Raw genomic sequence first — 15,664 nt, forward strand, 5'->3', positions numbered from 1 at the left:
CTCAAATTGTAAACGTTGTGGCTGAAGTAGTAACTAATGGGCACGTTTTGTTTACGTGACAAGCCTTACTAATTGGCTGTGTCAGGTGGTGGCGGGTTAACGATATATTTATATTTATGCGATCTAACCCAAAAATAAACTTGATTATGAATAATATTGGTTGCGAAAGGCCTACGTGTCAATATGGTACCAATCTTAATTTGGGAGCTTTCGTGACTGCAGGAATTATTCTTTGGTTCTTTTCGGTTAAGTCACGTCTAAAAATAAAATAATAAATCAAAATAAAACAACACATTACGACGTTTCGATTGCAACACAAGCAATCATGCCGCGTCTATCATCTCACTTACAATAGGAGTACGTTGGCGTGCACCCATTGATCTCCCCGCCCTCTCCCTCCCCCCGTCCCCTCCCCCTCCTCTCTATATTTAAGGGACCGTCACAGAAACGACCATCTCTTTGTGCCGATTTGTGTCCTCTCTCTGTGTGCCGTTGTGATGTCTGTCTGCTTGTATGTCTGTCTATAGTTTTCTAGTTAGATTTTTGTTGCTCACACAGCCGATTTGTGTCCTCTCTTTGTGTGCCGTTGTGATGTCTGTCTGCTTGTATGTCTGTCTATAGTTTTCTAGTTAGATATTTGTTGCTCACACTTAAAATTCTAACTTAGCAAATTTTGAAACACGTAGTCAACCAGGCCATGCGTTAATTGTGTGTTAACCGACTCTCTGTGTTGTATTACATCACATTTCAATATTTTACTAGGTTATTTAATTTTCGTGTGCCTGTATACTCCTCTCCATGTGTGCCGTTGTGATGTCTGTCTGCTTGTATGTCGGTCTATAGTTTTCTAGTTAGATTTTTGTTGCTATTTCTTTTATGCCTGATGATGATTGCTTGTGTTGCAATCGAAACGTCGTAATGTGTTGTTTTATTTTGATTTATTATTTTATTTTTAGACGTGACTTAACCGAAAAGAACCAAAGAACAATATGGTACCGTTGAGAATAGGTTTCCCCTTTTTTCTGGCAACAAAACAAGTGTTAAAATGTTAAAATACCAAACTGAAACCTTATACAAGGAATCATGTCTGAATTAACCACAATGATTGTGGTCAGAATGCAAACAAAAAACATACTCTGATAAAATAATAAAATATTAAACAATAAAATTCTCACGACGTTTCGATTTCTTAAGAAAAAAGCGCCACTCTTTTTCAAATTTTCTTGCTGTGGTTTTCACACCTGATGATGATTGCTTGTGTTGCAATCGAAACGTCATGATAATTTTATTGTTTTATATTTTATTATTTTATTGTTTCCCTTCTACGTGACTTTACCGAAAGAACCAAGAATATGAATCCCTGCAGTCACGAAAGCTTTACATCAAAATTTATACTCTGATAATATATGCATTGTCTTTGAAACTGATTGGTCCACACCAGAGACAGCTTTCTTTGGAGCTGAGTTCTTCACTAATCTGCACTGACCAGTGTGGTAAAGTGTTGTCAAACAACCCCCACATTCGTGACGGTGTGGGGACTCCCTCCTCCAGCAGAGTGGATTGACAAATGTGGTTGTTACATGCAAGAGGAGACGAAAAGCAGCACTGCCTCACGAAGCTTGTAGATTTAGTGACTTAGTCCAGAGAAAACTGCTGCAGTCTGGAGTTGAAGTCCCGTATTTGTTCATCCCACGATCAGGGCATCACTTCCCAGTTCGGTGACTCCGCATTGAAAATCGTATCAAATTTGTCAGTTGACTCGGGTGTCGGCATGCACACAGTGGTGGATGCAAAGGCTTCTTCCAGGTACGTTCCATGTCACAGTTCCTATGATTGATTTTCATTGCTTTCATAGCTTTATTTTGGTGGTTTCGAAAAGTGTATTGGTTTAGCCATGTTTGTTTGTTGTAGTACAGAGTTAGACTGATGGACTTAATCTAAGTTGTCTTGTGGTTGTTGTTGTTGTTTGACTTGCTTCCCACTGGGATTTTTGCACACAGCGTTGGTTTACAGTGTTTTTTCTGCAATATTTTGCTGTCTTTTCTTGGATTTTCTGATTGCACTTAGTCACATATTCACTTTAAGATGTTTTTTGTTCATGTTTTTGTTTTTTGTTTGCTGCGGTTGCACCCGATTTAAGAGCCGAATGGCTCACAGGGCTATACCTAATAAATTAACTTGGACTTGAACTTGTCTCAACACTCCCCAACCAAAAACCTGTACACAACAAGTGTGACACTCGGTCCCTAAGTCTGCAATGTACAGAGGTTTGCGTTTATCCCCAATGGCTCCCCCCCAACTGGTTACAGCCAGATCAGAGGCTGCACAACTTGAAGGATGTGCATGCCTGCAAGGCGGGTGGAAGCCTCGGAATTACACAGCTTGGACACATGCCGTGCCGAGTCCTGACCGCCCATATTGGCAAGGGATGTAATGAATTACACCCTGATGTGGATATCAATGGGAAGGAAGGGGGGTGGGGGGGCTTATCTCAGACCCCTGCCTGACACCCTGTACCACATAGTATGGGATGTTGCTCATTTAATATTTGCAGTCCAGGGCCATAGGTGGAAATTAGACATTCCTATCGAGGGGAAGAGCAAATTATGCCATAGAACAACAATGTTGACTTCCCACAAAAGTTGTATTCATTTACAGGCCCTAGAGCAGTGGTTCTTACCCTCAGCTGCAGCCTTGCACCCCTTTGGTTCTCAATCGTAAAAAAAATGTATAATGTTAATAACTACATAGTCGCAATCTTGATGTGAAGCTTTCCTGACTGCAGTAATCCATACTCTTTGGTTCTTTCGGTAAAGTCACGTAGGTATAAAATCAAATAAATCACGACGTTTCGGGTGCAACACAAGCGTCCGTCATCAGGTGGGAAAGCATGGTCTGCTGCTGAGACAGACTGTTTTAAAAGCTTTGAAATGGGTGTATCCCAAGAATCATAAAGAAGTGGCCGGGGCTAGTGATGTTAATGTGAGAAATACATAGGGTTTCATGAAACAAAGCATTTGGACTTACATGCCCATGCTTAGTGTGTGTTTTCGACTATTTACCTTCTAAATAAAATCTGGCGTGTGTCGCACCCCCAGAAAGGGCATCTCGCACACCGGAGGAGCACGTGCAACCCAGGTGAAGCACTACTACCCTGGAGGGACGAAGGGCTGAGTCGACCCGCGACGAACGTTAACAACGCGCCGCTTTCCGAGTGTTAGCCACGATGTTTAACCACACGGGCTCACCCGGTCGGTTAGCATGGGCATCGGATAATCTGAAAAGTATGCGATTAATGACGTTCAGATTCATTGACATTTAATAAGAGCCAAACATATGGAACGGCGAGATCAGATAGCACCACAGTAGGTCAGGCGACTAATTAAAACAAGGAAAAGCGTTTGTGCTTTGTGAGGTTAATAATTGAGAAAAACCGACCAAGCGTTGCAAATGATATCAGAAACGAGAAATCACTTAATCAAAATGTCATAGAGTAAAAGTTGTTAAGAGCATTTTGAGGAGATGCAGATGACATGATTTATAAGCATACGTGGGGCCAAATGAAAGTTTGCAAAATGCCCAGATTTTAATAAAAATATTTTCACGATTTAAACTATACATTTTTGTTTTCATAACATTAAAACGCATAACCTGCCTCTCCTCGTGTGTAGAATTACCACCCTATCTGTAAATCAACGAGTCAGGAAGTGCACTGCAATTTGATGAGTTTAGTTTTGCCAAAGATACATTTTCTGCCTCCCATAATTTCACTCAAACGAGGATTACTACCAAAATTAGTTTCCAGACGAACCTGTTCCATATATCAATGTCTCAATTATTGTAGCAAAGGTAAATGTGTCACGTGTCACGCTCCGCGGGCAGTTTGTTTTGGCGTGAAGTTCCATGGGAAGTTTGTGTTTCCGCAGTTATGTTTGCAAAAAAAAATCACTTTTACCCCCCCGCCCCCCACCAGCATGGAAATGTTGATTATTTCCCAGCAATGGAAACGTTTTTTTCTGTGCACATAATGACCACGATTGTGCAGCAAGACCAACAGGTCAGAGTACCCGTGCTTGGCACAGACTGTGCTTGTCTGTCAAGCCAGTAAAAACCTGTAGGAGGCTAAATATAAGTGAACGGCATTTGATTATTACATCTATATTAATAGATGGTACGTTGGCAAAATGTTAGTTAGGCAAAGGGCCATATTCCTCACTTGTTTCTTTAGGCAGAGCCTAACCACGGAAAAACATGACCGAAACATTGAACATGCTCCTTTGTAAAACATGACATGGCTCTTCCAATAATTATATATATATTTTAGCTGGTGGTAAGCAAATTATAGAAGCACCACCAACAGTAATACCCTCGGGGACTATTGCCCCGTGTCATGTCACAAATCTCACTTGTTTTGCGTGGTACGATAATGGCTCCATGTTATTCCTTCCCTCAATGTTGTCGTAACGTATCATCCACAGCCAAGAATTACGTGCACTACAACACGAGGGAACATTGCCCGATTTGCAAAGCTCACAGGTCTGTTGCTTGACTGCGCCCGCCGTTGTAATTAAAATGGGGGGGGGGTGGGGGGGGTGGTTTCCTTGAGCTGTTTTATTTCAACCCCTGGCGCTGCCGGGTGAGACTGACGCATCACCAGTACCCTGTGCTCAATGGTGGCTGTGTTTCAGTCGCCTCGCTCGTGAACTCACTGCCCGATTATTCTGCAGCGAGTGCTACTTAGGCGCGGGCCCTTGTCACAGCTGTCATCGTTCTCTCCTTTGAATGGACGACATCACAATCCTACCCCGACCTTCCCTGTGACTAAACAGTTCAGTACATCTGTAGTGACATAGAATCGGTCACGTAGCAGCATAGCGCTGGCTGCTGGCAGGGAAGGGGATCTGCAGCTTACAGCAGCCCTGACTGACAGCAGGCCACGTGATGAACCAGATAGAGGGATGTAGAGGAAAGGTTACGGAAGGGGCACATCCAGAACCCGCTGGTAGGTTCCAGAAGGGGGCGTGGCCGGGGGTAAAGCCAGGCCACGCCGACAGTATAAGAGGGCCCCCCGGGAGGGGAGCTCAGGGCTGTCGTTTGGAGTGGGATCTCCGTCGTGCTGCTGCTGGAGTCTTCACCATCTCGGCGTCGCCAGTCAGGCAGTCTACCAGCTGTCCTGACTGGGAACCGTAGTTACTAAAGTGTTAACTGTTAGGCCGTGGTAATAAACAGAGTGCCTCCTACTCTTAGTGTCTCTGAGTCAGTCACTACATATCCACAAACACAGCACCCCCCCCCCCCGCCAATGATGCAATGCATGATCTCACGTAACGGCTTAACGGGCAATGCAAAGTTAGGCACAGCATACGCACGCCACTGTTGGTATTCATTTGGCACTAACTGCTTTGCGAGTAATTGCAGCTGCTTAACGTCGCCTGCAATCGTGAGGGCACGGTAACGTTGAGTGTAACGCCGCGTGCGAGTCGAGGGCACGGCGAAAGAAACGCAATGATCGCACGTTTCACCGCGAGTGTACGACATTTTTTTTTGTATCCACTAATATTTACAGTTTATTTTATTAAGCTGAGAAATAATATGAATCGAATTTTTTTACAATTACGATGCAGATCATCCCCCACGTGTTTGACAATGGTTATTGTACTGATGAACAAAGATTAAATGTTTAAAAATAAGAATTGGTTTTACCCTTTCTGCCAATAAAACCAAACAGAAACCTTTGGCATTAACCACACGTACTTGTGGTAAACATGCAAACAAATAAACTCTGATAATTATAATAGGTCCCATGATAATAAACATTGAGTTAAAATCTGGCGTTTGCCTAACATCTGAACGTGGCACCCTCTTGACAAAGAACCTTGGGACTCAGTGATGATTTCATACATAAATAAAATACTAGTTACTATTTTAAATACTATAATGATGTGGACATTAATGGTGATGCTTCCTGGACCAATGATGAAGATGGCGGTGACAGCGGTTACAATGAAAATGACAGCAATGACGACGCAGAAAGAGATTGCAAAAGTTCCCACGTGACAAAAATTAGACAAAAGCTTACCTTCAACAACACAGCGCTCAGGAACTGGGATCTTCTTGGTGACATCAGCACAATAGGCTCGTATGTGCTTCAGGTTGTCCTTCATGTAGCGATAGAGACCATCCTGGGGCTCGATCTCAACGACGGTCTCAACCTCCACCATCGCGTCCCTTCCATCGGTCGCATTTTCCACCTCCTCCTCATCTCCTCGTGCAGTGTGGTGGGGAAGAGACCCATTGCTTCCCTCGTGTGATTCATCCACATGCTTTGTGTCCTTCTCTTCCACCAATGCCGGGCTGCCATCGGCCTTCTGGTTCGCTGGCGGAGCAGTGACGACGTCCGTCTGCTCCTCCACGGAGGCACCCGGCGCTGCCTCACTCCTTTCCGCTGGCTCCTCCGAGGGTCCACTGGCGTCTACCTTGTCCGCAGATTGATCAGCATGAGCTTCAGCTTGAGGTCCACTCTCTGCATCGTCCTCTGCGTTCCTCTCGTCGTCCGAGTTAATGGTTTTGGAGCGCAAGGCGTAGAGGCCCAGGCTTTTAGATCTGGCAAATGGCACACGGTGCAGTGAGACCCATGTTTTAAAAATATTTTTTAAGGGACATGTGTCTGGAAAATCCAGCGTACAAGTGACTGGTAACGGCACGTTAGCGTATTTAAAGTGTACATAAGTATGAAAGTGTGAATCACACATTGACTTTCATGAATGAAAAATGTCTTAAAAGCCATTAATATCTATTTCTTAAAACGCTTTTCGCAAGTTGTCTTTAGGATCTTTACAATTTATGAAAGCACAAAACTATGAAATAAAATTAACTGGAATTAAGAAAATTAAAGCTTAAAAAAGCCACAAATGAGGAATCATTAAGAGGCCTCAGTAGAACATTCAGTAAATCTGTTTTTTACTTTAAAACACTCATCGAAATGTGTGCCAATGTAGTGATAATAATTAACACAGTCACATAATTTTTTGGCCTACATCATGCAAGTCCCATGAAGAAGCAACGTCTAAAACTCCACAACACGTTGCCGTCTTTTTTGTTTTACATCAACTGCGGTTTTGCGAGCCCGTGCCATGGAATACTGTATATCAAGAGCAAATTTCGTGAGATTTCTAAAATAAATAATTCCCAAATTCACAAAAGGCTGGGGGGGGGGTTGCGGCACAGAAACACTGAGGCCCATTGTGTGAGGGGAAAAAAAACACTCCCTCGTGCAATCATTTCCTGACTTTGGAAAGGCAGAATAACATGCAATTTATGTTCTTAATAACCCCTCTCCTACGCAGCTCATTAAGGCGCTCAGAAGAAGGAGGTTGAGACACAGCGCCCGTACTAAATCTGATTGTAAGCCAAACCACATGAATTGCCCCCTCGCGGCAAAGCAACGGGTAATGGTGGTACCTGTAATCACTACGGGACATTGTTGCGTTTCGTTTATTTTACCAGCGTTATTCCATGAAGCGCTCGGCCCGTTATTGAAGTGGGCCGTTTAGACGTTAAGCTGAACCGGGGGTCCCTTGAGGCATTTGACACAAGTTCAAAGGCACGAACGTGTGGGTTGGAATTCGCCCGAGTGGCACAGAGTCGTCTTCAGAAGGATTTGCTTATGAGATAGATGGGTTGGATAGGTGCAGCCGTTAGAATTTTGGGAAACAGTGAGAAGCAGTGATAAGCCACGTAAATATGTTGGGTAGCACTACAGCATTGAGGGTGAGATACTAAAAACCATTCCTGCGTCATTCGTAGCCTTACAGCGTTCTAATAATTAGCATTTTGACGTTCACGCAATCAAATATTGATGAGTGTGTGTTGATGATACTACTGTACACTTCCAAAAATAAATGTCCGTTGATGTAATTTTAAGATCTTAATCTCAAAGCCGTTTGAAAATCTATAACGCATACATTACTGCAACGCACTGCATGATTTTACTTCGATAGGTTTGTTTAAATCTGATCAGTTTGGAAAAGTAGGCCAAGATACCCTCTAGAGGGCCTCACCCTTTGGTGGAGGCCATTTCTGCCAGCAGTGGCATGAGCACATAATTGCAGGGCTGCACCTTAACCTTGACAGGTTTTATGTAATAGTCTTATTGTGGGTATTTTTTTGACATTTAGGCAATGTATGAGGAAGACGCTGGCACACAAATTGGGCATCTCCTTCAAAAGCAGTAGTATAACGGGAATGTTATTGCCCCTTTACCTGATGCAGAACACTCCGGCTTGATAATTCCCTGCACACATGAATTCAACACAGCCTCGCCTAGTGGCAAATGCAAAAACTGTCACGCCCATCCCGTTGCACATATACCGTATTATACAATTACACAATGCCCATGAATTATAGTTGGGGAAAACAAATAGCATTTTAATGTATCTATCCGAACTTGTACTATTATTCGCTGATGTCCTATCTAGCCGTTTCATGTTATATTGGGTTGTGTGTTGCTTAATTCTAGATTTGAAGCTTTCGTGACTGCAAGGATTCATATTCTTAGGTTTTTTCGGTAAAGTCACGCAGGTAAAAAATAAAAATTAATAAAAGTAAACTAAAAATAAAATAAAAATCACGACGTTTCGGAGGCACTTGATACAGCTATCGTGCTGTGACGGTTCCACCTGAAGACGGAAGCTTGTGTTGCCTCCGAAACGTCGTGATTTATATTTAATTTTTATTTTACTTTTATTAATTTTTATTTTTTACCTACGTGACTTTACCGAAAAAACCTAAAAATATGTGTGTTGCTTGCCACAATGTCCGACTTTTTGCTCCAGTCCCACATCGTGCAGAACAACATGCGAAACATCCCAGTAAACACACGTGAGAGCTGTCGCAATACTTTACTTCGTGTGGGACAATCTATAATTGTGGTTGCATGTTTGTGATCTTGATGTACTCTAAGTGGCCAAGAACTCCGCTTGGGACTTAACAGACACATCAACGATGGCTTTTCGGGTTAGATAGGGTAAAAATCAATGTGTCACTAGCCCAACACCACCCGACACAGCCAATTTGTAAGGTTTGTCACGAAAACAAAATAAGTACCAAGTTACTACTTCAGAGCACAGGTGTGTTGGAGAGTAAGCCCATAACATTTTACAATTCGAGAACGATGTTTCTCGCTGGTGATTGCAACCAGCGTCATCAGGTGATTTGACACATTTATATATAGGTGCGATCTAACCCTAATTATATTATAATTTACGTAAATCATGTTGGTCGCGAAAGCCTACGTGTTAAACAGGCACATCGACGATGGCTTTGGAAAAATGGTACGAGAGTGAAAGAGGGAGGTGATCATGGGCCTTTTTAGAAGCAAGCAGAACACACGCGCGCGCACGCGCACGTGCAGCATTGATGGCGTGACGGCCACTTGCCATGATGATGTGTGACTGGCTGTCTTGGTTTGGTGACGTCGCTGTTTACCGGCCTCATTCGGAGTACGTCACAGGCACGCACCACAATCACGTGTAAATGTGACAAATTTGGCCGGATATCAATAACCTTAACGGCCTTGTTATTATTGTGAGTGTGCATGTTGCACTTTGTGTCACGCTCGTTTCATAGCAATTGTGGGCTTTTCCTGCTCACTAATTTTCTCAATTGGGGTGCACAGATTTGCCTACCGTTAGTCACTAATTATACATAATGGTGGTCATAGTTGGGTAATGATGCATTGTTTAATGTGCGCTGCGTTTAATGAAAGTGCAATGATTGCGTTGTAACGAGCCTTGCTACTCACTCTGTTGTGATTAAATGTATATTTTGCCACTGACTTTAAACACTTTCCAGTACGCTAATCAGGCTCTAATGTTATTTTTCAAGGGCCTATGCTTTCACTTATTATACATTTAGGGGGAAACATAAATGTGGTAAAATCACAGTTCGAATGTGATCCTGCCAAAAAGCCCTCTACACTATCTTTTTTAAAACCAGCTCGACAGGGAAATCTCACGAGTAAGCATATGAACGGATGTGTATGTGTACATATACATGCGTAGCTCTACGTCAAGCCACTGCTGAATGGTAGCCTCGTGGGGGATATTTGACCATTCTTCACCACGCTTGTCAGTGTGAGTTTGTGCATTTTGCTGCACGGCCCTCAGCTGCTCACTGCATATGAACCGAACGTGCAGTAAACAAGATCGAGGATTTCCTTGCCAAAGACAGCTCAACAAAGGCCGTCGAGCCCACAATGACAGGAGTGAGAGACAGATAAACACCGTGGATAGACAGACAGGGAGACAGACGTACATACATACGTAGAGTAACACAGATGGACAAATGCAGTGAGAGATGGACGTATTTATAGACAGACCGAACAGCCAATAAGTTAGACAAATGGGAATTTTGATGAAGTGACAAAAAACGGATGCCGTGGACAGAAGAGACTATTGGCGTGGCAGCAAGAGACGTGGATTGATGGATGGACAGACGGATGGGCGAACGGACGGGCAAACGGACTGACGGAATGACAGGAAGATGGACTGACGAACAGACGGATGATCGGAGCGACACAGGCAGAGGTGAGCACCTATTAAACCGAAGATCACGGCGCTCCTCCCTGCGTGCCTCCCCGCAGCTGTATCTCCGAGTCTGTGCCTGGGGGCTCTCGCCGCCCCCCTCGCTCCTCTCCTGAGCCGATGGGTTCCCCTCGCCGTGATCCCTGGGCAGGGCCGAGCCCTCACCAGCTGCGGACGGCTGGCGGACGCGTAACGGACGCTCGCTGCCTGGGAACGCGGGTGGCCTGCTTGCAGAAGGGCGCAGCGAAGAGAAACACAAGACTGCTTGCAAACAGTTCAAGCGAATGCACACGCGGACAAATGCACACACATACTCTTAGTTTTTTCGGTAAAGTCACGTAGGTAAAAAAATAAAATAAAATTAATAAAAAATATATATATCAAATGATACAGCAAATCTGGCTGTGACGGTCCCACCTGATGAGGGAGACTTGTGTTGCCTCCGAAACGTCGTGATTTTTTATTATTTTATTTTTATTAATTTAAATTTCATTTTTTACCTATGTGACTTTACCGGAAAAAAAACTAAGAGTATGAATCCTTGCAGTCACGAAAGCTTCAAATCTAGAATTAAATGCACACACCTACAGCGAGTCATGCCCACCTATGCGTACTCGGCTGAGCCAGGCTACAGTGTCATGTGCAGTGCTTCGTGCTCTCAGTCCTCCGTCCAATTTCTCAGAGAACGATCCTCCTCCACATTATACAACTAACAAACTAAACTATTTTGTTTTTATTTCACCAGGTGAGGCCCACGGAGATATATAGTTCTTATTTCAGAAGCGGCCTGGCCACAAATGATAACTCAATGAGTTCAAATATATTGCGACCAAATACTTTAAACGCACGTTGATTCTAAATGTGGAGGGAAAAATTGGTAGGACCAGGAGAAGATTCCAAGCGGCCACTGGAAGAGTCGGGATGGAATCGACGACCTCCTGCATACCAGGCGAGGTAATTAACATCTTGCCACCATGGCACCCCTTATATGTGCCGAACTCTGCTCCTGTCCACATAGCCTCGGCTCTCCCGGATGCCCCATCGGGCCTCATTGGCCATCCAGTAAACTTTTCCGTGCTAAATTGGTCCAGTAAGAGCTCATGCATGACTCCATCTACCAATGTCCTCCCTCGTGCCCCAGTGTCTCTGTATCTCCGTGTCCCGGTGTCCTTCTGCATCTGTGCCATGTCCATGCATGGCAAGGCTGTAGGCCAAAGCCTGGTGGTCGAGTGGTGGCAGAGGACATGTCCACTGTGAACCCAAATATCGTATTCCCCCTCGAACATAAAACAGAGGCAAATGTTTTCGTCAAGATGTACAATACTTTATCTGATCAGTCCAGTTGCTGGAAAGATGATGCACAGAGGCAATATTTGCTTTAGTTACCAGTTGTGCTGGCTTCCAAAAGGATGTTCTTTGCAAGTGGTAACATTTCCACACTGTTGTAAACTGTTTCGAATTTACTTACAGCTCAGTCTTACACCAAGGCCTGTTGGAAGGCTTTGTCACAGTATGCTCAGTGGTGAGACTTTGAGTCACGTTTAGGGGAGACAATATTTCATTTCATTTATTGTCCATAACAAATGAAGCCAATTAGTGTATTGTTGTGTTAATACCGGTCTTCACACAGTGAGTGTGGATACCATAGAATGATTGAAAACATTTTTTTATATAACTGGTAAGAGCCTATTGACACTTCAAATCGTATTTTCAGGGGAGAGTTTGGTTACAAAAGCGATTGGAAAAAAAACAGCGACAGCAAAAAGTACAAGAGTTGCAAAAAATAGCAAATGCCAAAGATAAATCAGATATCAGTTAAATTGTTTGCAGTGGTTAAAGTATGAATAGGATACAAACTAGGTGACGCAGAGGGTATTGAGGAAGATAATTTACACTGCAATCGAAGTGAAAGATGTTTTGCCCAAAACGTTGTTACTTCTTTCTTAATTATACTCTTTTTTGTGGGGGAGGGGGGGGCAATTTAGCTCACGAACATACGCCTTCATTGTCTTTGCTTTCTCTTCAAATTAAACCACATAGTTTACCACTGCAAGCAAATCTCACAAGCCTCCTGCAGACACGTAAACACGCAGGCATTCCTGTGTGGATGTTACAGTCGGTCACTGCATGGAATGGCACGTGCTTACAATAATCTCTTAAAGGATGTCCACTTTGGAAAATGACAGCGAGCCAACTACAAAGCCATTGAAACCACATGCATCGCAAATGGGTTGCACGTGTTGCTTAAGTTCGGTAGCGTTTAATGTAATGGTGTTCATTAAACCTGATTGGGACAAACCCAAGCATAACAGATCTACACTATGGGAACCTCATTTGCCAGTAAAAATATGATAATTGGTTCTTTACCCTTCTATCTGGCAACAAAACTGACACCTTTTTACAAGGAGTCATGTGTGCATAGACCGCAATACCTGCAGTCATAATACAAACAAAAGAACATAACTCTGATAATGTGCACTGTCCTTAAAGTTGATTGATCCACACCCGAGACAGCTTTCCTTAGAGCCTAGTCTCATATGGGTTGGACCAGATGACGCCAAAAGGCGCACAACTCAAAGACAATGCACCATCAGAGTATGAGAGCTCGGGGCAAGCATCTACACTATGGGAACCTCATTTGCCAGTAAAAATATGATAATTGGTTCTTTACCCTTCTATCTGGCAACAAAACTGACACCTTTTTACAAGGAGTCATGTGTGCATAGACCGCAATACCTGCAGTCATAATACAAACAAAAGAACATAACTCTGATAATGTGCACTGTCCTTAAAGTTGATTGATCCACACCCGAGACAGCTTTCCTTAGAGCCTAGTCTCATATGGGTTGGACCAGATGACGCCAAAAGGCGCACAACTCAAAGACAATGCACCATCAGAGTATGAGAGCTCGGGGCAAGCATCTACACTATGGGAACCTCATTTGCCAGTAAAAATATGATAATTGGTTCTTTACCCTTCTATCTGGCAACAAAACTGACACCTTTTTACAAGGAGTCATGTGTGCATAGACCGCAATACCTGCAGTCATAATACAAACAAAAGAACATAACTCTGATAATGTGCACTGTCCTTAAAGTTGATTGATCCACACCCGAGACAGCTTTCCTTAGAGCCTAGTCTCATATGGGTTGGACCAGATGACGCCAAAAGGCGCACAACTCAAAGACAATGCACCATCAGAGTATGAGAGCTCGGGGCAAGCATCTACACTATGGGAACCTCATTTGCCAGTAAAAATATGATAATTGGTTCTTTACCCTTCTATCTGGCAACAAAACTGACACCTTTTTACAAGGAGTCATGTGTGCATAGACCGCAATACCTGCAGTCATAATACAAACAAAAGAACATAACTCTGATAATGTGCACTGTCCTTAAAGTTGATTGATCCACACCCGAGACAGCTTTCCTTAGAGCCTAGTCTCATATGGGTTGGACCAGATGACGCCAAAAGGCGCACAACTCAAAGACAATGCACCATCAGAGTATGAGAGCTCGGGGCAAGCATCTACACTATGGGAACCTCATTTGCCAGTAAAAATATGATAATTGGTTCTTTACCCTTCTATCTGGCAACAAAACTGACACCTTTTTACAAGGAGTCATGTGTGCATAGACCGCAATACCTGCAGTCATAATACAAACAAAAGAACATAACTCTGATAATGTGCACTGTCCTTAAAGTTGATTGATCCACACCCGAGACAGCTTTCCTTAGAGCCTAGTCTCATATGGGTTGGACCAGATGACGCCAAAAGGCGCACAACTCAAAGACAATGCACCATCAGAGTATGAGAGCTCGGGGCAAGCATCTACACTATGGGAACCTCATTTGCCAGTAAAAATATGATAATTGGTTCTTTACCCTTCTATCTGGCAACAAAACTGACACCTTTTTACAAGGAGTCATGTGTGCATAGACCGCAATACCTGCAGTCATAATACAAACAAAAGAACATAACTCTGATAATGTGCACTGTCCTTAAAGTTGATTGATCCACACCCGAGACAGCTTTCCTTAGAGCCTAGTCTCATATGGGTTGGACCAGATGACGCCAAAAGGCGCACAACTCAAAGACAATGCACCATCAGAGTATGAGAGCTCGGGGCAAGCATCTACACTATGGGAACCTCATTTGCCAGTAAAAATATGATAATTGGTTCTTTACCCTTCTATCTGGCAACAAAACTGACACCTTTTTACAAGGAGTCATGTGTGCATAGACCGCAATACCTGCAGTCATAATACAAACAAAAGAACATAACTCTGATAATGTGCACTGTCCTTAAAGTTGATTGATCCACACCCGAGACAGCTTTCCTTAGAGCCTAGTCTCATATGGGTTGGACCAGATGACGCCAAAAGGCGCACAACTCAAAGACAATGCACCATCAGAGTATGAGAGCTCGGGGCAAGCATCTACACTATGGGAACCTCATTTGCCAGTAAAAATATGATAATTGGTTCTTTACCCTTCTATCTGGCAACAAAACTGACACCTGCAGGTATTGCGGTCTATGCACACATGACTCCTTGTAAAAAGGTGTCAGTTTTGTTGCCAGATAGAAGGGTAAAGAACCAATTATCATATTTTTACTGGCAAATGAGGTTCCCATAGTGTAGATGCTTGCCCCGAGCTCTCATACTCTGATGGTGCATTGTCTTTGAGTTGTGCGCCTTTTGGCGTCATCTGGTCCAACCCATATGAGACTAGGCTCTAAGGAAAGCTGTCTCGGGTGTGGATCAATCAACTTTAAGGACAGTGCACATTATCAGAGTTATGTTCTTTTGTTTGTATTATGACTGCAGGTATTGCGGTCTATGCACACATGACTCCTTGTAAAAAGGTGTCAGTTTTGTTGCCAGATAGAAGGGTAAAGAACCAATTATCATATTTTTACTGGCAAATGAGGTTCCCATAGTGTAGATGCTTGCCCCGAGCTCTCATACTCTGATGGTGCATTGTCTTTGAGTTGTGCGCCTTTTGGCGTCATCTGGTCCAACCCATATGAGACTAGGCTCTAAGGAAAGCTGTCTCGGGTGTGGATCAATCAACTT

The 15,664-nt window shown here is 43.5% G+C and overlaps 1 protein-coding gene across 1 annotated transcript in view; it reads right to left on the minus strand.

The window, feature by feature from the left end:
• VEPH1 (ventricular zone expressed PH domain containing 1) overlaps positions 1 to 15,664 on the minus strand; it is a 187,999-nt gene that overhangs the window by 14,877 nt on the left and 157,458 nt on the right. Inside the window, exons 8-9 of the mRNA XM_078607698.1 lie at positions 10,595 to 10,807; positions 6,080 to 6,603 (exon numbers count right to left, since the gene is read on the minus strand). Of these exons, the coding sequence (XP_078463824.1) occupies positions 6,080 to 6,603; positions 10,595 to 10,807 (737 nt within the window). The remainder of the gene's footprint in view (positions 1 to 6,079; positions 6,604 to 10,594; positions 10,808 to 15,664) is intronic.

The sequence above is a fragment of the Lampetra planeri genome, chromosome 28 (assembly GCF_965212315.1).
Source record: "Lampetra planeri chromosome 28, kcLamPlan1.2.h2, whole genome shotgun sequence".
NCBI classification, from domain to species: domain Eukaryota; kingdom Metazoa; phylum Chordata; class Hyperoartia; order Petromyzontiformes; family Petromyzontidae; genus Lampetra; species Lampetra planeri.